General features: G+C 42.0%; 4 protein-coding genes across 6 annotated transcripts in view; 2 read left to right on the top strand and 2 right to left on the bottom strand.

The window, feature by feature from the left end:
* LOC128749590 (membrane-associated guanylate kinase, WW and PDZ domain-containing protein 3) overlaps positions 1 to 15,254 on the bottom strand; it is a 37,013-nt gene extending 21,759 nt beyond the window's left edge. Inside the window, exons 1-3 of one of the 2 annotated variants that reach the window (XM_053849331.1) lie at positions 14,590 to 15,254; positions 4,897 to 5,186; positions 2,541 to 2,657 (exon numbers count right to left, since the gene is read on the bottom strand). In XM_053849331.1, the coding sequence (XP_053705306.1) occupies positions 2,541 to 2,657; positions 4,897 to 5,176 (397 nt within the window). In that variant the 5' untranslated portion in view covers positions 5,177 to 5,186; positions 14,590 to 15,254. Of the gene's footprint in view, positions 1 to 2,540; positions 2,658 to 4,896; positions 5,187 to 14,220; positions 14,432 to 14,589 lie in introns of those variants that run through there. The other variant, XM_053849330.1, reaches the window with a different exon arrangement.
* An 85-nt stretch (positions 15,255 to 15,339) lies between these two features.
* On the top strand, positions 15,340 to 19,782 carry gpkow (G patch domain and KOW motifs). Its single transcript, XM_053849332.1, has 11 exons — positions 15,340 to 15,556; positions 15,726 to 15,895; positions 16,023 to 16,168; positions 17,029 to 17,135; positions 17,421 to 17,625; positions 17,706 to 17,838; positions 18,061 to 18,217; positions 18,311 to 18,431; positions 18,514 to 18,583; positions 18,732 to 18,817; positions 18,895 to 19,782. Exons 1-11 carry the CDS (start codon positions 15,375 to 15,377, stop codon positions 19,021 to 19,023), a joined length of 1,506 nt encoding a protein of 501 aa, XP_053705307.1. The 5' UTR covers positions 15,340 to 15,374; the 3' UTR covers positions 19,024 to 19,782.
* Positions 19,426 to 21,114, bottom strand: pqbp1 (polyglutamine binding protein 1). Its single transcript, XM_053849333.1, has 7 exons — positions 21,037 to 21,114; positions 20,552 to 20,619; positions 20,361 to 20,469; positions 20,145 to 20,245; positions 19,893 to 20,063; positions 19,759 to 19,816; positions 19,426 to 19,697 (listed from the first exon to the last, which is right to left on the bottom strand). Exons 2-7 carry the CDS (start codon positions 20,616 to 20,618, stop codon positions 19,547 to 19,549), a joined length of 657 nt encoding a protein of 218 aa, XP_053705308.1. The 5' UTR covers position 20,619; positions 21,037 to 21,114; the 3' UTR covers positions 19,426 to 19,546.
* Positions 21,115 to 21,310: 196 nt separating this feature from the next.
* On the top strand, positions 21,311 to 23,434 carry timm17b (translocase of inner mitochondrial membrane 17 homolog B (yeast)). Of its 2 annotated transcripts, none has more exons than XM_053849722.1 (6): positions 21,311 to 21,346; positions 21,798 to 21,897; positions 21,973 to 22,036; positions 22,141 to 22,269; positions 22,346 to 22,456; positions 22,538 to 23,434. In XM_053849722.1, exons 1-6 carry the CDS (start codon positions 21,321 to 21,323, stop codon positions 22,609 to 22,611), a joined length of 504 nt encoding a protein of 167 aa, XP_053705697.1. In that variant the 5' UTR covers positions 21,311 to 21,320; the 3' UTR covers positions 22,612 to 23,434. The 2 variants fall into 2 exon arrangements, with proteins under 2 accessions (XP_053705697.1, XP_053705698.1); XM_053849723.1 differs by having other exon boundaries at positions 21,329 to 21,419.
* Positions 23,435 to 23,584: the final 150 nt, after the last annotated feature.

Below are 23,584 nucleotides of genomic sequence, written 5' to 3'. Positions count from 1 at the left end.
GAGAAGCATGTGTGTGCTGGTGTCTTCATGTCAAACGACGGCATCTTACTGTCTCATCTCTCGCAGCTCAGAGGATTACTGTCCAGTGGGCGGACCTGGTCTTACTGTCACTTGTACTACAACAGAGAGGGGACGGAAAGTTGCTTACTGAGCATGGCTTCGATCTCAGTCACGACTTTGGAATATTCTGTTCCAATTGTAAATCCTCTTCTAGTTTTTATACTAAACTGAGCTCCAGAAAAGCATCATGGAAGAACTACCTGAAACTGAACCTTTAGATTGTTTTGCATGATCTATTATTTGAGCAAAACCTGTTGCAGTGCGTTATGGAATGTACCTTGTTTGTGTTCGGAGGGCTTTTATTGCTACTAATATCAGTCATTATGAAGCCATGTTTCTGATCATATCATGAAAACAGACTGGAGTTTGAGAAGTCTGCCATTGCACCAATCCTCAGACAATAGTGGCAGTTGTCGCAGTCGTAGTATTGCTAAAACAAAGGTTCAAGGCCCCAATACAGACACAATGTGTTATACATCTATTCATATCTATAGTAAATGTAACAGACACATTTTCACCACAACAGTTGAGCTAACACTGCAAAACGTTTCAGAATTAATTAAATCTGTATTTTAAATTCAAATATATCATATAAAATAATGTTTTTCAATTTTACTGCCCTATTTATATATAAATATAAATAGGGCAGTGAAATTCACAATATGAATTATATAGACGATATTTTTAATACAAACTTAAAAAATAATCTACAACAATGAAGGTGAAGCACAAATGCAATTGTAAAACTAAGACTCTTAATAATCATCTAATATGCAAAAAAAAATGCAAACTGTAATGTATCTAAAGACATTGAAACTGTGGTGAAATGAAGTCATTATTTCTGGATATTAAGACATGTTTGCTGCTAGCATCCAGGTCATCTGATACTGCATCTTGGGCAGCTGCCCGCGAGGGTTATGTCGAGCACAGACGTGTTGCAAAAAAAGGTCAGTTTATTTATGTTTTTGCCGGGTTCTGACCTGTTCTGTCAGCGGGTGCTCGGTGTGGCACAACCACCAACTCCCACATGACCTACTTCCTGTATTAAAGGAGAGATTAGCAGATACTCCACACACAGTGACACTGAAAGGTCAAGGCTGTGAACACACGTGCGGTCACTCTGGTCCACTCTTGAGAAGAAAAGATCAGCAGCCAAACTGGAGTCAGATATGTACTACTCAGAAAGCTGATTTGTTTTTGTGGGAGAACGCCACACTCATCTGCCGTGTCCTCTGGCTGCATCCAGTGACGTCATCTCATGGAGGATTAAGATGGCAACAGATGCACTACAACTAGCTGCGTTTGGCTGCCATTGTACATCATTTTATTTATAGCCATCAAATAAGACTTTGGACGGCCAAGCTCTTTTTTCAGGAGATTAAATGAGAAATGTAAAAATAACCTGTCTACACTGCAGCAGCACCAGGAAGGATCTGTGTTTCAACTTTCTTTCTATTTAAAAACCTTGTTTCTTTACATGTTGTCACCAGTTTGCCAAACAGCTATGCAGTGAGAGCAACCAGATCACCCAGGATTTAATTCAGGTTTTGGTCCTGACACTGACACAGCCTTATTAAGAAGATTCTGTCTGATAATATGTAGGGAATTTAAAAAAAGGGCTGTACTGGGAGGTTCCTCGAGTGACAATGAAGGCCTGGTGTTCACATAAAATAAAACCCTGCAAGGCATTAAAAAATTCAGGCTATAAATAAATGGAATTGAATGGGAAATGTCAATGACAGCAACTGATAAAACCGTCCATGAGAGGCCCAGAGGGCATGACGGGGTGTGAACATACAGGAGATTAAAGGTGCAGTCCGTAGTTGTCTGTATTATGAGACACTGTCACTGCATTTCTACCATTAAACAACCCGCAAAATGATTCACGTGTGCGTAGAATGCAGGCCCCATTTGGTGTTTAATATGTTCCTTCCATATATTTGACCTTCATTTTTTTCAATTTTGCTCCAAGTTTTAACTTAGTGTTGCCAGTCTTTTTAATCTTAATATATTTTTAATATATTTTAATATATTTTTAATATATACGTTTTCACAATCTTGTCAATTCCAGATTTTTATTTTGTTTTCCCACATCATCAAAAACCTTTCATAGTTATTGTATAGTAACCACTTATCACTGCGCTATTTCTATCCTAAATAATTATACATCATAGCTAGATTTCTTTTCATTTACATTTCTTCATAAAACATTGACAATGATCTAGGAATAATTTTGTATTTATGTCTCAACTAAATATCAAATTTTCTTTTGTTGAGTTTTGAATTTTTCGATTTAATATTGAAACCTTCGAGCAGCTCAAACATGGCACACATTCATTTAACTAATAATATTGTCCATAGGGAAACAAACAAGCACAACAACCCCCTTTATCTATTATGTTATTAATACAAGTTTTAACCATTGCTAAGATCAGCGGGCTCCTGAAACTCGTGTGTGAGGGAGAGTGGGAGGGACTTACAGGGCACAGCCCGGAGGTAGAGGTTCTCTCTGATGACCTGCTGGAGTTGACTGTCCACTGATCCGGGGGTGAAGCACTTACTCAGATACAGCCTGAGATCTTTGCACAACGTGGATCCTGAAAGAAAGAACATGACGATGACTTCACTGTCTCAACCATCTTCAGCTCATCAGATACATGAAGTGTTTAGCCATACATTGCATCATTGAGTTGATATGGTGTTGAAATGGATCTGTCCTGACTGCACTGCCGCACATTCTGAGCTCTCTGTAGCACCTCTCCAGATCCAGAGTATCAGATGAGTCTCTGATGCATAGAGAATAATCTGCTGAAGTTAATTGCTCCTGACAAACAACCGTGGAAGCTTCCACCAGGGAGTCAGAGCTTATCACCGGGCCTCACTCGCTCCTCTCTGATCTCTCAATATCATCTGCGTCGCGGACGAGATGTTATTGATGAGCCCAGCGCATGGTCCACTTTGTCACTCTGACAGACGCTTGTGCTTCGCCTTCAGGCCGACAGTTTGAAGCTCTGCCCCGTGGCAGACGGGAATTTTTGACGCTATTAAAAGAAGAACATCCCTTTCAGACGTTGATAAGCGGAGGCAGCCGAGAGCGCGCACGTTTGACTGACCACATACGGCTCCAGCCTGTGGGGGACGGTGGACCATGACTGCTGCCTTTTGGGAGAATTGATGAGCTCGTGCTCGGCCTGTTATGAAACAAATAAGCTTTTCAAAGAAAGTGAAGTAAAAAAAGAGCAACCTCAACATTGCTTCTTCTTCAACGCCAGCGACTTATTCATGAATGGAATGGACGGCTGTTTACATACAACGGAAATTCAAACAAAAACATGATGCATAACTGTGATTCTCCAATGTTTATCACCTCAGAAAGTGGTGTCAAAAATGAAACTTTGTTTTTGAGACACTTGAGTGACCTTTTGGGGTTTGATTTAGAGTTTAATCTACTCTCCTTTTGAATCAGTCAATAATATTCCTGCAGCTTATTCTCAAAATGCCAGGGTGGTGTAATAGGTCTGGGACGTCCTGAACCCGCTGGTCTGCCACCTGCTGTTGCTTCATGCTCACTCAAATTGTACAGAGATTTCTAATGCTAAAAAGGCATCAACTCGTGAAGGTTTCACACTCCAGATGGGGTTGAGCTGGTTTGCCAGAGGCTTGTGAGTGCTTTTCTACTTAATTGATTATTTGACTTTGGCTTCTTCGCACTGATTCAGTTAGTGATGACACTGCAGTTCATGACTGCGACAGGACTCTGTCACTTCGTCACTCGGAAGATCAGTCGGAATAATAGTCATTTTCAAAGCGTATGAAGGTGAAAGCATATTCACAAATGCACATGGGTGTACTCTATTAACATTGACTGGAACAGTCACAGTCCAACAACATCATGGACAATGGTCGCCAGGCCTCAAAAATGAACAGTTCCAGACAGTATCAAAGATGGCGCTTCATATTGTCTGGCTCTCATAGCCAATGGTGGGTGTGGAATTGGGAGAAGAAGCAACCTGGTGCACCAGCTCATCCATCACTGTCCACACGCAGGCAAATTGTCCAGGGAAGGCTGGGCACACTTTAGGAATGATAATGGATTCAACAGTGGCAGAAGGACTGGGGGCAAAGGTCCCCATTTACACCCTTGGGACCAAAGCGGCTATCAATCAACAGAGCAAGGCCATCGGGAGCCGCAGTCAGGTGACACATCAGTGACATATTCCCTGCTCAGAACCAACTAAGACATCCGTTACCCCGGCCCCGAGATATAAACATCAAGGTCCCTGGCGTCTGATAGACAACTATATCGCTGTGCTCTTGTCATGTGTCATACAGGATTTTAACCTCTTAGCCACATATTGACAGATCGCCTTGACACATGTAAAGTAACCGATGGCTCCACATTTGGACCGGAAAGCTCCGAGCTGCTGAACTGGCTAGTGGAGCTCCGTGGAGGGTGACTCAGAAGGATTCCACTGGACAACCTGTTGCCGTGCATTAGCACTAGGAAAGTGCAGTGGCGTGCAACATAAACAAAGTGAAGTTAATCCATCTTCCAGGGGAAAATCAAAAATTAGACGGATCATAATGAGTCTTGAATAATTCATCGTGTCATTAAAAAGCTATGAATACTTGATCCTGGTGCATTTGCTTGATTATCTGGGGTTAATTGTTTTCATAATTACAGGGAGAACACTGACACTGTTTGTCTGAGTGGACGCTTTCCAGGCAGTGGCAGTGAGCAGAGGGTGCAGACTTCCACCACGCAGCTCCATTTGCATCCAATATTATTGCCCTACTTTTGAATTATCTCCATAATTCAAGACCTTTTTTTCTTACCTGGAGACACAGTTCTAATCCGGATTGGCGCAGGGCAGGAATTGATGACACCGCGGACATCTCCCAGAGTCATCCCTAAAACAGGGGTTCCACCAATCTCTAGGACGATGTCCCCGACTGATGGACCGCCTGCAGGGGCCGACGTCACGAAAGGAAACTCTCCATAATCCGCTCCTCCGCCGACAGAGACGCTTGGCTCGCCCAAGGAGCCCAGCAAGGGGACAAAGCTGTCCTGTGCTCTAGATCGCCAGTGCTGCTTCTTGGCCCCTGTTTTAGACATGGCAAATGAGCTGGAAAAGAAAAAAGAGATTCATAGTGAGCAACTGTGGGGGGGCGGGGTGTGTGCGGTGTCTCGATATTCCATCACATGCGCTGCTGTTTGACCTGTCGGAGATGCGGACCGGCTCACATCAGAAAACTCAACGTCATGAATAATTCTGTTTACCTCCGCAGAGGTTTGGCAGCCTGAATATCAAGAATAACCACAGTGGGATTGTGTTTCTGTTTTCTCATAAATATGGTCACGGACCAGCGCCGGATGCCAATCCAACACATGCAGGTACACTGCTCCCATGACGACATGTTTCCAGGTAAACACAGCAAACCTGATCCATCAAGCTCCCAGGGAAAGGTGTCGCAAAACAATTACGTCAAGAAATATAGTCGTTCTGCTCATCGACAGAAAAAAACATCTTGTTCGGTCAAGCTCAGCGGTGCATGAGGATGTCGCTGACAGTGAGAAGATTTCCTTCCCTGACTGGACACGTGATGTCTCCGGGGAGCAGACGGTGTTCCTTTGACCTGAGCTCTGCCACAGCGTGACACGAAGATGTCTTTCCAGGAAAATGTTATCTTAACCACTGTGCAGTGTAAGTTTTTATACGGGCAGTTTAGTGTTGACCGTGAGGATCAGGACTTATCGTGGTTTAGTTGGGGACAAGGGCTTCCCAGAGAGAGTGATCCAGGATTTAGTGGGGGGGGGACCTCTGGGTCCGCTCGTGCCAGAGGCCTAATAAAGAAACTGAAAAGGAGAAGCATAGTGTTTCTACTTGACTGCTCCTTGGACAGAAAGATCTCATACCACTGCTCATTTTGAGGGTCCCTTGTGACAGTAGTTGGTGAGTTGAGTTGGACGGAGGAAGAAGCCAGGAATTGGATTTGAACGCTCGGAATTAGTGTGCATTTTATTGATTTTTCATGTATTTGTTTATAATTTTAATATTTTAGGAGGTGGGGATTACTTGAAATTGGAAATTTGCAACATACAATTTGAGTAAATAGAACCAATAAATACAATCAAAAATATTTTATTCCTTTTTAACTATAGCACAAAAATATCAATATCAATATCTATTAAAATATGCCTGATACATAACTATATGACTTTTATTCTGATCATAATTTGAAATATCTGTCAAAATTTTGCAACAAAACTTTGTTTTTATTGAAATGTCTTTGTTATTTTCAAGGTTTCAGATTTGCCTTTGGAATTTACAGTAGACACAAACAGTGGTAAGTCACAGAAAGGTCACAGCGTGATTGTGTGTGCCCGCCTCACGTGTGAAACAGGGCAGGACGGTGACAGGGGGCGGGTGTGGAGGTCACTCACAGATGGAGCGGCACCACTCAGCCTGGGGTTGGCACGGGACTCACTCCAGTGACCTTGCAGGATTCTACTCTGGCGACATGAGTCAGGCCTTTGCTCATAACGCCCAACACCAAAAAACACCAATCTTCCATTTTTCTCTGAATCCAAGCCAAGTTTTGTCAGCGGATAGTGAGCGTTAGAGTGTTTGCACTGGCACATTTCAACCTTTTTAAGCTCATTATTTCATACTTGGCTGGTCACTCGGACCCTCCAGTCCTGAGCTCTATCCCACTGTGCAACCTTCTGGAGCAACATGGCCGACCTGCTTTGCCATCGCAACAAACACACGCCCACACGCACCGCATTACACATGTCGTGAGGAGGGCATAACAACAGCACAAACTTTCTAATCACATACACCACTTCCACTGCCTATAAGCCATTGCCGTTTTAATCGAAACATTTTCCTGGACAGTTGGAGGGAAATGATTAAAATGCTAAAAATAAAATTGGTCCTTGGTTTCACCAATCCCTGTAGAGTCCTGCTGTGAGTGTGTGTACTTGATAAGCACGGAGACAGTGTGTCGCCGGTACCCACGCTGTTGTCTTGACCTCCCGCGTCTGACGGGGGTTTAATGAGCCGCAGCCTGTCAGGTCTGCTGAAGTCTGCACCCGTCCTGTCACAGACTCTTGTCCTGACACTGCTGCGCTCTGGCCCTGCTGTCGATGCTGCCATTGAACCCCATGAACAGATTCCTATCCTCCCTAGCCACTGGAGTTCCTGTCACAGGGACGACTTGGAAGTCAACCACATAACAGACAGTCATCACTTTCTATTGTTTCGACATGCAAGATCTGATGGATGATTTTCTTTAGTACATGGAAACTACACACCAAGGACCCATGTGTGCACTCAATATTCAGCAGCATTGCCATGTCGCATCAATTCTGATTTGAGCTAGAAAAAAAAGTGCATTCATAAGTTTTGGCATAGATATTGCAAATACTGCTCATTTTTCAGTGATAAATATCCAAGCCAAACACTCCAGACATTTTAAATACAGAACCCAAGAGGTTTCTTTTTATTTTTACTATTATTTATATGACTTAGACATCCATTGATAGTCGGAAAAATGGATGAAATAAATTGGGAACTTTTGTAAATAAAAAGCCCAAATTTCCCCCATGGCATTTCAAATCATAGTTCATGAATAATAATATTATGGTGGTCACGCGTCAAAACTGTCAATCTGGTCGGATGAAATCTAATCAGGACGTGACCTTTCTGAATTCTCACCTAATATTTCAGCGGTTATGAAATGAAGGAAACTATTTTTGACGCCCCTTGACGATTCATGTTGGGATTCCATCTTCTGTAAGAGGAGATTCATGACGGAGAAGAAATCCAATTAAATGCAAGCAGACAGGTTCCTCACTTGTCTTTATGACACTTATAGGGAAACCAGCAGCATTTGAGATATTTAACTACGAAGGACACTTCCTGTCAGTCTGACTATTTCAAACCTTGTAGCTGTTTGAAAAGACTTTATGTGTCTATAAGATGCTTTAATTGGCACAAACAACAGCCTGGGACATGAAACACTCGTGATATTTACACCTGAACGAAGCAAAGAAGAACGACGGTATGGAGAGCTCTGACCTTTAGGGCGCCAAAGAGCTGACCAATACATATCTTGTTTCACTGACTTCCTCCCTGTGCTGCTTCTCTCCCGCCAGAGATCCTCCAGTGTAACGTCAAACCAAAGCCATCCGTCAGTGTTGGACGAAAACTGCCACAGAGAGCTATTCTTAGTGCTCATTTTTTATGTCTTCATTAGACCTGTCTGTTAAAAAAGCAAAAGCATACGCTCACGGCCGTTGTTGCCCAGCAAACAGCTGTGCCACCCAGAGCTGTGTGAAAAAAGTTTGTCTTGAACTGCATCGTGGTCATGGCGCTGTTATTCATCACACCTTGTTCATTAACATAAATAACGTGTGTAACAAAGTCCTTGCTAGGTTCTCATTCCCAGAGTTAACACTCAGTTCGACTTAGCAGTCTTAATATTCATCCGCATGTTACTACTCTTCATCCCCACAAGCGCACAGACATGAGCTGAAAATCCTTAACAAAGGCATCATTTCAGGATGACTCTCTCGGGTGTTCGTTTTTTTAAGCAACACAGCCATAGATGTTAGTTTTAGATGAGCTTTACTGGCGCTCCATAATTCAAAGTCAACTTGAAATAAGGACTCAAGGACAAAAGGGGGATCGCAGTTGACACAGGACTGAGGTCATCGGAGACTTTGAGGAAGAGCCTGTGAGCTGAACACATCAATTAGGACCAGTGAATAATTCAATATCCCACTACACCCCGTGGAAATGCACGGGCGAAAAGTGAAGCAGCTATTTCTTCAAAATCCAAGGGAGGTCAGTTGATGGAGGTGGAAGACAGTGACACATTTTCAGGCTCCTCTGTCTCTTCAAAGCCTCAGTCCTTAATTAATCTTGTTTAATTCTTCTCCACAAGAGCCCTCCAGTCTCCTCGAGGCTCCTTCTATCACACTAAAAACAAAAGCAGACAACGCTCAATACTTGCAGGGAAATTCTTTTCTAGTTAGTTCTACAAGTTTATTGACAAAATGAAATGATTTTTAATGACACATTGATGACTTTATGCTTTTTAAAACGTCTCATTTTTATTTAATTTCACGGTTAGTGCATCTGCTTTTGTGTTTGTCGTAAACGCCTGTATAAGTGTGTATTTGTTCCTCAAATACAACACAGGAGGAAAAATGCACAGAAAAAATAACGAAAATAAAATAAAATAATAGTACAAATAAAAATACTATTTATTTATGTTTAATCTTCCTTTTTTACTCCTTTATTTTTTGCTAAATTAATGCAATAAAACGCCATGGTATACACAGCATGACATTTGCACTGTATTTTACTGTAAACTAGTGATTTACTTTCGTGAAATATTAATGCCAACACTTTCATAAATCTTTGTATAACTACCTAGCTCACTAAGTGTGGCAAAAATAATATGATGGCAAAGAAATACATTTTTAGTAATTACAATTAAATAAAAAAATGCAGATTTCAATAAACATAAACTTTATTTCCAATGTTTTTTAAGGGAGTTCACTCCTTAAAATAATTCATTTGAATTATATACCAATTCCAACTATTAAGACTACAATGTGGGCATTTGTTATTGGACTTCATTAGGGCTCGCGGTTTTTGTTTTGGTTTGAAGGAGAAGTTCAACAGCAATGAGAACCTCTGTGTTGTTATAAACTCCAAGTACACTCACATCCATTCTAAAGACTCAACACAATATTCAGCTTAAGGGAACAAGCAGCACAAGTCAGACCCCCACACTTGTAAACAAAACCTCACCATTTCATTTTAAAAAGCAACCCACCACGGAAACATGGTGATGGATCATAAAGTCTCACAGAGGGACGTGCCAATAAACCAATGCAAAACCGACAAAGAATCCATCAGAATGACATGATCTGTTCAGATCGAGGAAATAAATCGCAGACTTCACTAGCACAAACGCCTTAAAATGATGCTAATTGTTGTGTGTATGCTCTGTATCAACATAAAAACTTTATCCATGTCCTCATAGCAACAACTACTGGAGGGATGAGTGAGTGCCTTGGCAACACCTTTTAAGCTGCGTCTTAACTTCAGGTGTAAATTAATACACTCATGTGTTGCTGAAGCCACAGCATCACAGAGAAAAAAATGAGGGCTACTGTAATACAATAACGGAAGTGACTAACCTACTAAATTATATTCCTTAACTACGTTACAACGTTGCTGTTAAAAAGCTGTCACTCTTGCTCTCATTTATACTGAACATAATTTCATGTGAAATATGGGCTGTTTTCAGTTGACCAGATTTCAAAACTGAAAGGGCATTGAAATTTGATCCCACGATTAATTCTAGCCCCCTTGCTAATTCCGATGTTCCTTCTGGATCGATAACCAGAGCCGGGCTCCAGGGTGAAAGATTGTCTGTCCGCTCTTGTGGTGACCCCCACGCTGGTGTCCGGATGTCTATCTCCACGCCGACCCTCATCTCCATCAAAGCCGTCTCTCAGCTGCCGGATCACTCGCTGACATAATCGGCTTTGACCGCGGCAGAGTTAGAAGAACTTGGGCAAACATGGTTAACTTTCCCGCCTCTGCTGCTTAGATACCCCTCTAATCTTGCTCATCTAAAGTCCAACACAACTATTTTCGGGTCACATGAGCGTGCATCCGCGCTGTCTCCCGTGCCAAACTATTTCCGCTCTACATAATAAACTGCAGTCATAAAAATGAGGTTGCTCAGTCATAATCCCAATTATTCCATGAATTCATATTTGTTTATGTAACCAAAAAGTGATGGACTGGCTGCATGCTCTATTGGCTGGAACGTCACCAGCATTCATAACCAAGACATTTGTTTATTGTTCTGAAGGTGCTCATGAACAACAGACTCCTAAACTGCCCTGAACCCAAGCTAGATGGAGCCGCTGCGAAAAGTGCAATAAATATAAGAGCATTAAGGATTAATAATGTATAAGTCTTGGTCACTTCAAGGTGACGAGAAGCCAAGCGACTGAATGAATAATAAAGAAGCAGAAACAATTTATCGTTCGATCAATGGACAGCAAGTCAATCGATGTGTAAATCATCAACGCTTTGGAATCATTCATCAAAATGGATCCTGCTCTCTGAGGCGACCTTTAAACTTGTGTCCTTGTGAAGTCGTAAATTCTGCACATTTCCTAAATGCACTCACTGTTTAGGAAGCTGTGGAAACACCATGCACTGAAGAACTACATATTTTCTCAATGCTTTTCGAACTTAAAAGCTTTGTTTTATCTTCGTATTCCAGTTTTCCCCAGCAGTCCGGAAAGCGCAGAAAGGTTAATTGGAAGCTTTGGATTATCCAAATGATCTTTTTTTGTGTGTCTGTGTGTGCGGCTTTGGAATGGCCATTGGACGAAAAATGAACTACATTCGCACTTTTATTTACTCTCCTGTGTTTATCGCATTGTTCTGAGTAATGGCTTTGTAATTTTGAATCTAGTAATACAGAAAAATGAAACGCTCTTTGAGAAATGGCCTCATGAATGTAAGCAATCACTCCATCGAAATGTTTCCTGAGGTGTCGACTGTAGAGGTGAAGTGAAGCAAAACGAAATCTCCGATTACCTCCCACAATCAAGCACAAACCAGAAGAAACTAGTGAGGACTGAAAAATAATGCAGAACACCATTCCAGTTTATAGTTTGTAAGATGAGAGGCACACAAAATATCTGCAAAATTCTTCTTCTACTCCATCTTCAGAAATATGATGTGCATATAATATAGATTTAGACATTAAACACATGACCAAAAAACATGATCCAAGGAGGTCAACATTTCACAAGCTATTGAGAACGATTCCACACCCAGAGCATCGAATCTTACAGAAATCACATGGCTGACATTGGAGATGGTCCAAGTGAGGCATCTATAACAGCCAAGAGGGACCTAATCTGAACCAATAAACCCAGAGAGACTTTATAAGAGCATTCTCCCCGCTACACCTGGCATCTGCGTCCTGACCTCTCCATCCAAAAATCGTTTACATCCAACAACACGGCAGGACTAAAGCCGCCTGGTGCTCACTCACTTCGAAATCTAGGGCACACGAGTGCTGAACACAAAATAGACAGCAGTAGCAGCTTTAAAAATAAAAGATTAAACGTTAGAGGCTTGAGAACACATTATACGTCCCCTCCCTGCCCCACCACAAAAAGCAGTGATGACAAGCCTAGAAAAGTCATTCTTCACTTTCATTCTTTAGCCTTGTGAGCACCGTAAGATGGTAAGTGAGAGGTGTAAACAATGATTCAAATGGTAAAAGAGTCCGCCTCCAGGCAAGTAGAGTCTCGGATCAGGATCAAGACAGGGGGGCAATTAGTCTGCCTTGTTTTGTTGTCTCTGTGAAGAACACCAGTGTGACAACAGGTTCTCCTCCTCAATCTGCCAGGAAGCATTGCATCCCATGCTGCGATCAAACGTGAGTTCTCATTGGGAAAACTCAGCAGTCCGATTCCTTTAGCCGAGCTTAGGTGGAGCAGACAGCGAAGCAGACCAGTGTTTTCATTTAAAAAAAAACAGCCTGGTGCAGACACACATTTCAGCATCAAAGCTCACACAGACAAAGAGCTTGTCTGTGATGCAGGATAAATGCCTGGAATCTAAAGAACGGGAGTGGTAACCTTATAAAGAATGAGGGGGAGCGTTGATAACAAAAATGAATAATTTATCCGGAAATGAAAGGCGGAGGTTCAGTTCACCGTAATGAGCGAGGTCACACTTTGGTAACTTAAGCAGGGCTTCAGGTGTGTGTGTGTTTGTGTGTGAGAGAGATAGTGCTGATTCAGTAGGGATGAGTGAAGGTGACCCTCGCCTGCTCCAGCAGCCTGTCTCACCACCTGATATCGATCCCAGTTGTCCAACTAAGATGCGAGTCAAGGATACATGGATTCATTGCCTTCTTGACATTTCAAATATGGCACCATGTAAATTGTAACTCTTAATATTGATCCCTTATTGATTCCCTTCCTTAGACGGAGTCTAACTACTTAACAGCAGCTTATCTGATGCAAATTGAATCTGCTGCTTAGTGACAAGGAAGTGGCGACATGCTCGGGCAGAGGAATGCTGCCGTGGAAATTTCATCTCAGACTTCGCATGAACTGAGATGAAAACTAAGAATAGAGCAGGGAACAACTGCAGAATCTAAATGCAGTGGCTGGGAGCAAAGGTTTGGACCACAGATGGGAGAATGTGCCTGCACAGCCCTGCCCTGTCAAGGATAAACTACCTTGCACACACATGCGCGCGCACATAGACACTTTGTTTTCCTCTCACCTTAAAACAGCAGCATGAATATGCATATTCCCAAGGACACAGGAAGCACATAATTAAACAATCAACAACTCCCCGAAGACGTTGCATTTGTCGGACTGAGGAGAACTGCACCTCGCTACTTCCTCCTGTCTTGTTAGCGGTGACAGAGGTGTCATGTTTGAGTGTCAACACATATTTCCACTTACTGCCGGATCAAGCGTGAGCTGAGAATCAAAGAGAGCAAGCTCAGAATACAACCGAGAGGTTTAGTTAGCGAGCTAAACAGGTGCTAGGCTCTGTCACGTGTGCTTCCTCTGACACGCCGTGCTTCCCACTTTCTGGCAACAAATTATTGATCCATCATAACTGTATAACCTTGACGGGCCACAGCAATGCACAGCGAAGCCAGGGTCACACATCCATCATCTCAAAACAAGCACACCATGTATTGAGCACAGACACACCCTAAACAAACACACACAAACACCCCCCAGGCAGGACCGCTCACACCTGGCTGCCAACAGATTTCAAGTCAATTGAAATGGAAGAATGGAGCCAGCGGCATTTCTGGGTTATGGAGCGATAACTTACACAGAAAAATAGCTCAGTAGAAACTTTTTTTTTTAAGATCAAAAGCTTCCCGGGGGAGAGTAATCAGATAAAAGTGATGATCAGACAAGCCACCATCATCGCAAATGTCCAACTCCAGCAGACCAGTTTACATGCACACATGTTTACACGGTTCACACACCCCCACCCGGAGTCTCACACACTCACGGATTACACATCACAGATCCTCAGATTTCTCATGTTTTGGATAAATACTGACCTGCCCTGGCGCTGACACACACACATTCTTTTCAAGCAGTTGAGCCTTTCAAAGAGGATCCGTTTGAACGCGTCTATATACATTGACCCGGTTGATAGAAGAGCTTTACTACAGACATAAACAAAGTGGATTGAGCATGCAGTGGCGATAGTTGGCAACGCGGTATCCCAGAGAAAGTCAGAGGATGTGCACGGCGGATCAGATATTTGGACACTAGTGATGCTCTGAGAGCTGTGATGCTGAGGAGAGAGAGGGAGGAGGAGGAGGAGAGAGAGACAGACACACGTACGCACACATTTAAGAGCAAACAACAGCGCATTGAAACTATTTCCCTTTAAGAACATTTAATGATCAAAAATGGAGCCATACCTTCATGGTCTGTCCAGCTGTCCTCCTCAGGTGACGAGAGATTTTTAACCGTTTAAAACGACTCCAATAACCCGTATTGATTTTTAGGCGTCATTGAACCGCACGCGGTGCGTTCAAGCTCGGAACACAAACAACCAAACGTTATTGGATACATCCATTATGGCCATAGATTGGCTCTAAACGAGGCTGACAGCGACGAATTTGCCGACACTTTGGTGTGAACGCTAAAGTGGAGAAGGTTTCCCGTTTAAAGTTGATTTAGGGGAGGGAATAGGAGAGTTAGAAGTACCGCCCATAGTTAGTCTCCCACACTCCGAACCTGCCTCGACGAGTCACAACCCGCATAAGGGAGTGAAACAATAAATATAGCTATGCTACCCAATTCATAACCCCAATTATTAATGACTAAAATTAGTTTATTTACGTGCCACATTTAAAGCTAAGTCGGCTTTGCTATATCAGTGTACTGGTTACCTCGTAAAATATAGAAAACTAAACAGAAACATACATTGTTGTTTTGATGGCTGGCTTGCGGGAAATTCTGTTGAAGTAATTCCGACACGAATTATGAATATAAATCAACAGTTAATTGTCTCGTTTCGTTTCGCTTGACAAAGCCCCATTAATTAATTGAAAAAGGCTGCCGTTTACTGCCACTGTCCCTTTAAAAGTGTTGACTCATTGGAGTTGTAGTTTTACACTGTCATGGCGGAACTAACACCCCGGGTAGAAAAACTACAACAACCATCGTCCAGTTCTCGAGCGTCTGCGGTTTCTAAATAGTCATGGCGTCGAACGGAAAGCAGGCAGATTTCAGGTCTGAGGAACACGATGAGAGAAAACAAACCGCCGTATCTTTCGGTTTCACTAAAAAATTTAGCAAATTCAAAGGATCAACTGGCCAACCCGAGAGCAGAAGCGAGGACAAAGATCTTTTGACTGGGATCAATGGAAATGAGTTTCAGAGGTAGGGTTTGCTAATGCTAACAGCGCAATAATAGCGTCCATCATCATAACATTAGCTTCATGTTGCGTTATTAAGCACATGAATGCTGGGTATAAACCAGCATCTCAGCGTTGTTTCGTCGTGATCCACTACTATATTTACGGTCTCTGTCATTTTCCCTCCTATACAGTGTAAAACCATGTGAACAGCCCAAAGAGCTGATCATACCTCTGATCAAAAAGAATCGTTGGCACAAAGCTGACCAGAGCAACCAAAGTGAGCGGAATGGAGAGGAAAAAGTGGGCAAAAGTGATGATCATGACTCAATGGAAAGCCAAGCTGTCAAAGAACTCATTGAGGGTGAGTAAAAGTTGATATCAGCATCATACTGGAGGACATTGATTCAGGTCTCTGGAGATGTTTCAGACTTTCTCCAAAAACCCAAACCTGGTGCTGATGTTCTCATATTTCTCACTCCTTGCCTTAGATTCACGGAGGCAACTTGACTTGTGGCAGAATGGTCCTCAGTCAGAAACAAACCTCAACCTCTCAATCCCCCTGCTGATGCAGAACAAAGTGCCCGATGGTTTTGAGGATGGTGATCATATCAAGGTGGACCTTCGACCTGAATCGGTAAGTGTGTCACACTAAGAAGGTCAGGACCAATTTTGTACAATGACTGTGTTCATCCCAAGTTTAAGCCTGATGCTAAGTGCACAAATATTAGTTATAACACACAATGTACAAAGGGCAAATGTTTTGACTCATGTTAGCAACTGCGTGAATGGGATGGTTGTAAAAAGAAAATGTAAATGTTTTTCTCTAAATTCTAATTTTTGTTACAACAGGATCTTTGGGATCCAAACAAAGAGGGTGATTTTTAGACTCTAAAGTTTTATCAAGAGAAAGAGAAAAATGGACATATCTTCATGTGTTATATTGGCATTTTTTGGGTGGAATATTTTCACATTCATTCGTACAATAAAAGGAAGGAAATATTTAATGAGCGGTGTAGAATTAAAATTAAAATAGCCTAGAACACCTGTCCATTTGAGAGTGAGTCCATTTGCTTTTGAGTGTATGTATACAGCTTCAGATTGCTTCGCCAGCACTGTGGCAATGGGGCGTCAAATCTCTCTGCAGAGACACACACACAAACCACAATCTGATCTTGTTTGTTGCTTTCCATGTGAAGCCCGATGCAGCATCACTGTCACTCCGTATCATCTCTCAGTCACAGTGGACGTGACGGTCAGAGAGAGTCATTGAGGGAGGAGCAAGAGCAGTGACTTTTAGTCCGCCCGGTCTGACAGCCCAGAGTCAAACGGCTGACTAAGACCAATGTCACATGCTGCACGTTTTCGCTTGATCGCTGACATAAGCTTTTCTTAATTCAAACAAACATAACACATCACCAACGCACCAGATTCACTGATAAATTAAATCAGTGTGTTTTTACATTCCATGTCACTTAATAGCTGTGTGCTTCTCAGTCCACAGAGGCAGATTATGAGAGCGTTCCCATTGAAGCTTATGGACTGGCCATGCTGAAGGGGATGGGCTGGAGCAAAGCTGAGGGAATAGGAAGGACCTTTAAACAGTAAGTGTCCCTTTTGTCAAAAGAAAACCACTGTACTGAATTGTTGCTGCCTAAAAATGAATTGCTTTTCATTTTTTTCGTCTTGTGTTGGTATATTTTTTAAGTGAAAACTGGTTTCTTTTTTTGAACTGTGATACACATTCCGTTGTCATGAGAACAAGAGCAAAACTTACACAGTCCATTGTGTGGAACAGTTGTGGAGTCTATAAGATCCTTTTTTTTTCAAGTGCGTTACTGACATTTTTCAACTGCCTGTTTTCTCTAAATGAAATGTGTCTTCTCCAGAGATGTGAAGCCCATCGAACACCAGCTTCGCCCTAAAGGTTTAGGTCTTGGTGCGGATCGTTCTGCTATCAAAGACCTGATGCCAGACAAACATCGTCGCCCCCCTAAACCGGGTGAGGAGCCAAGCAAGGACGATGAGCTTGTAATGGGCCCCGGAGGGTGCGTCCTGGTGGAGTCCGGGGCACATAAGCAACTATATGGCAAGGTACTGTCCACATACGTCAGTTACAGTCTTAAAGAGAAAGAGACACTCAAGTTTTAATCCTCCCTGTTTTGGCACTGCAGATAGAAGGCATCGACCCAGACAACGCCCGCGTGGTAGTGAAGCTTGCCATCGGCAGCAAGACTGTGACCATTAGCCAGTACGCCGTTAAACTGGTCGGGCGAAAGGAATATGAAAAATACAGCAAAGACCTGAGTGAGTGACCACATCATCATCACTTGTGTCATGAATGTTATGGTCATGTCATATTTTCGTCCAGAATCTCAAAAGCCATGATAGTTTAGCCTAGTCCTTCAGTTCTAGCATTTCTACTCACTATATGTACTATGTGTCAAAATATGGCATGTAAAGAAAGTGGCAGCACTGCTTTGAGAGGCTTCCGTGATGTGGAAACATATGTTTTTAAACACTTTCCAGGTCGCCTCAGTAAAGCTCATAAAGAAAAAGAAGAAAAGGAGAAGGCTCGAGAGAAGGAGCGGCACAGACGGGAGGAAAAGGAGAGGTCAAAAGAGTCAGAAAGAGACGGCCGAAATGACGACAGGAAGAGGAAACACAAAGACTCGCGGACAGACAGGTTCTTTCATTTTTCCCTGTCTCGTCCACACACCTCGGAACTAAGTGAGTTAAGAGACTGGACGGTAATTGTCTTTTCTTTGCTCTTTATCAGAGATAAGCCGCCAGAAAAGGAGGCGCGGAAAACTCCAGCTGCCCCGTCTTGGCTCCAGAGAGACCTGAAAGTTCGCTTTATCGACAAAGCCTTCAAAGGGGGAAAGTACTACAACTCTAAGGTATTAATATTGACTGTACTCATTTGTGCTCTTATTCTCAATCATGTAGTTAAGTTGTTAATCAGAAATATTCTCTCTTTAGATGCGAGTGGAAGACGTCTTGACTCCGGATACATGCGTGTGTCGAACAGAGGAGGGGCGACTTTTAGACGGTGAGCCCTTATGAGATAAAGACCCTTAGTAGGATGAGCTTCTTCACAGTATTTCAGTTTTATGTGACGAAAAATTGTTTCCTAACAAGTTTGTTGCGTTTCTTACTGTCAAAACCTTATTTTGGACTGGTCTTTTTCCCTGTGGCAGATGTGAAGCAGCACATGCTGGAAACTATTGTTCCCAAAAGCGAAAATGATCTCATAATGGTGGTACTTGGCGAGCACAGACAGCAAGTGAGTTAAGATTTTTTAAAAATCTTATTTAAACATAGCTCCTTGTATGACTTTAAGTTGAATGTTTTTGTTTCAAGGTTGGTCGCATCCTTCAGCGGGACAAGAGCAGATGCAAAGCGATGGTGCAGCTAGACAGACACGAGGAGAAAGTGTTCACATTGGACTATGACTGCATTTGCCACTATGTTGGTGCAACGGAACACTGAAACAAGGTGTAAAATATGTTGAGTCGATTCCCTCTGACACTCTCTTTGTACCCCTCCGACGATGCTGGCTTCCTCATGATCAAGTTTGGGAATTAACATCTGTGATGGTTCAGAATGAAAGTCAATGTATAACTGGATGGGTCTCAGGAAAAACAAAGGGTTGTGTCATGTGTATATAACACCTGTGCCAAATATAACATCAACATTACAGGGAGAAACCCAGACATGTTTTTCTGTATAGATTTTAAACTACTTTGTTATAAAATCTTGTCAACATTTGTTTTCTATATTTTATTATTTTAGATGATTGTAAAATAAACAAGTCTGTAAGCTGAATTGTGTTTCTGTCCTAAATGAAACAATTTAAATAGTAAAGAGTCAGACTACGTCAAAGCAAGATGTATTTTAATGAAGCTCTAAAAACTAGAGGTCGTATTTACAATCAATGAAAAATTTAACCTGTTCATCAGCCACATTTTTAAGGTGATGGAGAAAACAAGTGTGTGTTGCTGACAAGCTCTGGTTACTCTTTTGGTGGGTGGTTAGCTGCGTTAGCTCGAAGTACAGCTCCGGGACTGGGGTACGGCCGCTGTTGGAACAGAGGGCCTGCTGCTGTCGTATCTGCTCCGGTCTTTGCTTCATTTCGCTTCGGGAGGCCACTTGACCATGAGCCCCTATGAACAAAGTCTGTTAGGAAATGCTTTTAGACAACAGAAAACAGGGGTAATCGAGTACCTTGGCGCATCTGAGTAAGCACTTGGATCCATTGGGTCCATTTCATCATCTTTTCTTGCTGAATTAAAAGAAAAAATAAAATATTAAAACAACAGTTGTTGATTTCATACTGACTTTATTATTTTCACTGTTACCTCTTTTGGTTTTGTGGTGCGAAGCCGACTCATCCCTCCGTTGTTTCCTTCTGTCTCTGTCCCTTCCATCCTCACGCTCCCGGTCTCTTTCCCTCTCACGTTCTCGCTCACGGTCTCTGTCACGCTCTTTGTCTGGCTTCTCAAGCTGCCGCTCCGACCTTTCCTCCTCCGCTGAAAACATGGTTAACAAATCTATTACAATGATGTTTCACATGTTTGTAGAATGAATTGCGCAACATAACCTTTCCATACCTCTCAGTTTTTTGGCAGCTTTTGTAATTTGGGCTGATGGATCATTTGGAGAAAGCCAAGCCACCAAATCTGTTTCCACATTCCAGTAGTAAGGCAAACCGCTGGGGGAAATGTCACATCATTACACTGCATGACACTGGCTCCCACTTTTTTTTAATATGTGAATTTCAAACAAAACATTTGTAAGTAAAACGGGAAAATATCTCAAGTACATACCATGTTGGGTCAAACACTTTATACCAGTTTGGCGGCAGATTCTCCATCCTTGTCGCTTCATAATCCACATTGTTGTCGTCGTAGTCCTCTGCAATGATTTCTTCATCTGCTTCTCATTGAGAGATGAAAAAAAGCACGATATTAACTGGTTGTGAGACTCCTTTGTCGGACACAATGTTATCACTCTCCACCTTGATCTGATGGTTTCACTATCCCTCTTTTGGCCAGGCGGGCCAGAAGAGCTGCTGGTAGAGGCATGCTGGAACACAAAAGCAGACATGAACACACTATTTGATTTCAAATCAATCTTAGCACTGTTATTGAAACAATACTAAATCACTAACGATGGTATCACAGGACACAGACCGAACAGAAACCCCCCAAAAGAGGCTCATGCATACAGTCGTTTTAAATTATTCTCCTTATCCAACACCGCTACGAGATACAAAGCAATCCATCCAAAACAACTGACGGTCATTTAGACTACGTCTGCACATGTCTTATACTGATACAGATATTTTAACTGCAATAACGAGGCAACGAATGTAAAGACAAATGCAAAGCTGTAACACTCGTCGAAGTACTCACTCCTATCAACATCACCGTCAAATCATACACAAGCGACACCATTCCAATGCAAAACAACGGTTAATTTAAAGAAGAACAGGGCCATTACCTGATAAATAAGAACCAAGCGTCGAAGAGAAAAATAGATGTGCGACTTCGTGATGAGGCACACGGGTCGCGCTATGATGACGTAGACAGATGAAACGGAGCGCATAAACATTTATCAATAGGGAATACATATATTTAATGAATGGCAAATCAATGATTTTTTTTAATACAAGGTGTATTTTTAATACAAATATTTTGCATTTATTTTATGCTATGTCCCTATGCGACGCAAGGTGACGCCATTGGTCACGATGACGTCACGTGCTTGTCTTGACTACAAACAAGATGGAGGAATATGCTCGGGAACCTTGGTGAGATTAGTAACATATCATGGCGAGTTACCTCGAATTGACACCCGTTAAGATATGCGTCGCTTCGATTGCCGTCAGTATAGATGTTTTCTTTATCTTAGTTATGTGCGGATATGTTTCAATTAGCTCGTTAGCTTAGTGAAGGAGGGGGAAGCCAAATAAACAGGCAGTCAAGTGTCTATTCGATAAATTATAGTTACGATTATTAAACTGATTAAAACATAGTCTTTGTATTTAAAGATTTGCGTTTATCCGTATTATACAGTTATAGTACAGAATATACACATTTAAAGTGTTTCATTGAGATGGGTATTGAAGACATTGCAGACCTTCACACTGTCATCTCTTTGAATGCATGTTCTACACAACAAGACGTGACCAACAAGAGTTTTTACACAGTTATCATTACGCTGTGAATTCAGATCAGAGTTATTTCTCTCTCTACCTACAGTCCCTGGAGGATAGTGGACGATTGTGGGGGGGCTTTCACTATGGGAACAATTGGAGGAGGTGTTTTCCAGGCTGTGAAGGGCTTCCGAAATGCACCTGCAGTAAGTTAAATCACTATGTTTCTTGCAATTCATGAAACTTTGAAGTAGTTATTTGATAGCATTACTTCTCTTCAGGGTGTGGCACACAGATTAAAAGGTAGCGCAAATGCGGTCAGGATACGAGCCCCACAGATTGGAGGTAAGGAAGCAGCCTACAGCCTTACATCACAACACAAAATAAATAAATATGTTAAATGCTGGCTTCAATGGGCATAAAATGCTTCAAGATATTTGTGTTTGCAGGTAGTTTTGCTGTATGGGGCGGCCTTTTCTCAACTATAGACTGTGGTTTAGTCCGCCTGAGGGGTAAGGAGGATCCCTGGAACTCCATCACAAGCGGTGCAATGACTGGCGCAATTCTTGCTGCACGCAGTAAGAAAAATCACTTGAGTTTGCTGTGACTATGGTCAGAGTTAGGTTGTTTTTTAAAAGTCTCATTTATCCCCAGGCGGGCCATTAACCATGATGGGCTCTGCCATGATGGGTGGCATCCTCCTTGCTTTAATTGAAGGCTTTGGAATCCTGCTAACCAGATATACAGCACAACAGTTCCAAAATCGTAAGTAGTGTGACGGCTACTTTACAGCGTCTAAGTCTACTTGCTGAAATAAAATAATGATGGTTACGTTTCCTTCCCCAGCTCCTCCCTTCACAGAGGACCCAAGTCATCTCCCCTCAAAGGAATATGGCCAGCAAGGACCTATCACGAGATGATGTTGAGCTTCAGACCTGAACAACAAGAAAGCAGGACTTATCCCCATATGCCCATCATGATTCTACTTGCTAGCACTTGTCTGAATCATACCTTACACCTCTTTGATACTTATAAGTGACCATTTAAACTGATAGAGGTTGATCTTGCAGTATAAATCATTTGGGCAGCCATTCATGTGTTCATGTTTTGCACCAGCACTGTATAGCTTTATTTACCAAATACTGCTTGCTGTTGAGTATTGCTGAATTTTATGTGTATCTGCAGGGCTGGACTTCAGGACACACTAATCTGTAGCTTCACTTGATGGTTCAAAGACCAAGATATTACATTTTCTTAGACCTCATTGCTCTCAGCGTGTTAAGTCAACGGTTACCTCATTGTGTATTGTTGTTAACCATTTGTATTATTTAAAAAAAATAATAGCCTCCTTCAGTGTTGGTGTGAAAGTGACTGGTTTGTTTTGATTTACTCCCTACAGTGTTAAAAACTACAATCTCTGATGTTGTAGTAAGACAGCGCCACAGTTTTATAGCTGCACAATCAGGGCAATAAGCACTTTAACATTGTTAAATTAAAAAGCAGAATAATGATGATGTGTTGTATTTCTTTAAGAGACAACCGTATATATTGTTTATTTAGTGTAAAATTGTATTTATAAAACTCTGATCCAGTAAAAAAAAAATGGAATGCTGATTCAGTTGATTGTGTTCTTGTGTTTATTTCCATTAGTGAAGTAGAATTTCGATGAAAATGTAAAAACAACTACACCTCTGTAGTGAGAACACTGCTATATATTATATTTTCCGAACATATATTTTACTCAAATGAAAGAACCATCTGGTCGGTTTGTAACGCGTGATTAAATCTATAAACAGGGAAACAGCGCCCTCAGTGTTTTGTTTGTTGCTATTGTAGCCCCATTTCTTCTGTCCATGGTCCTGAAAACGTTTCGAACTGGACAACGATTAAGTT

This window comes from Synchiropus splendidus, chromosome 18 (genome assembly GCF_027744825.2).
Source record: "Synchiropus splendidus isolate RoL2022-P1 chromosome 18, RoL_Sspl_1.0, whole genome shotgun sequence".
NCBI classification, from domain to species: domain Eukaryota; kingdom Metazoa; phylum Chordata; class Actinopteri; order Syngnathiformes; family Callionymidae; genus Synchiropus; species Synchiropus splendidus.
The sequence above is the reverse complement of the archived record's forward strand: the minus strand, read 5'-3'. Positions and strand labels throughout refer to the sequence as shown.

Bases quoted from the DNA above. Each gene is read 5' to 3' on its own strand.
- pqbp1 (XM_053849333.1), bottom strand. From the start codon at position 20,618: ATGCCTCTACCAGCAGCTCTTCTGGCCCGCCTGGCCAAAAGAGGGATA. The intron at 20,470-20,551 runs GTGGAGAGTGAT...CTCAATGAGAAG, and splicing joins AGTGAAACCATCAGATCAAG to CAGATGAAGAAATCATTGCA. The intron at 20,246-20,360 runs GTATGTACTTGA...CATTTCCCCCAG, and splicing joins AAAGTGTTTGACCCAACATG to CGGTTTGCCTTACTACTGGA.
- timm17b (XM_053849722.1), top strand. From the start codon at position 21,321: ATGGAGGAATATGCTCGGGAACCTTG. The intron at 21,347-21,797 runs GTGAGATTAGTA...CTCTACCTACAG, and splicing joins GAATATGCTCGGGAACCTTG to TCCCTGGAGGATAGTGGACG. The intron at 22,037-22,140 runs GTAAGGAAGCAG...TTGTGTTTGCAG, and splicing joins ACGAGCCCCACAGATTGGAG to GTAGTTTTGCTGTATGGGGC.
- gpkow (XM_053849332.1), top strand. From the start codon at position 15,375: ATGGCGTCGAACGGAAAGCAGGCAGATTTCAGGTCTGAGGAACACGAT. The intron at 15,557-15,725 runs GTAGGGTTTGCT...CCTCCTATACAG, and splicing joins AATGGAAATGAGTTTCAGAG to TGTAAAACCATGTGAACAGC. The intron at 18,432-18,513 runs GTATTAATATTG...TTCTCTCTTTAG, and splicing joins GAAAGTACTACAACTCTAAG to ATGCGAGTGGAAGACGTCTT.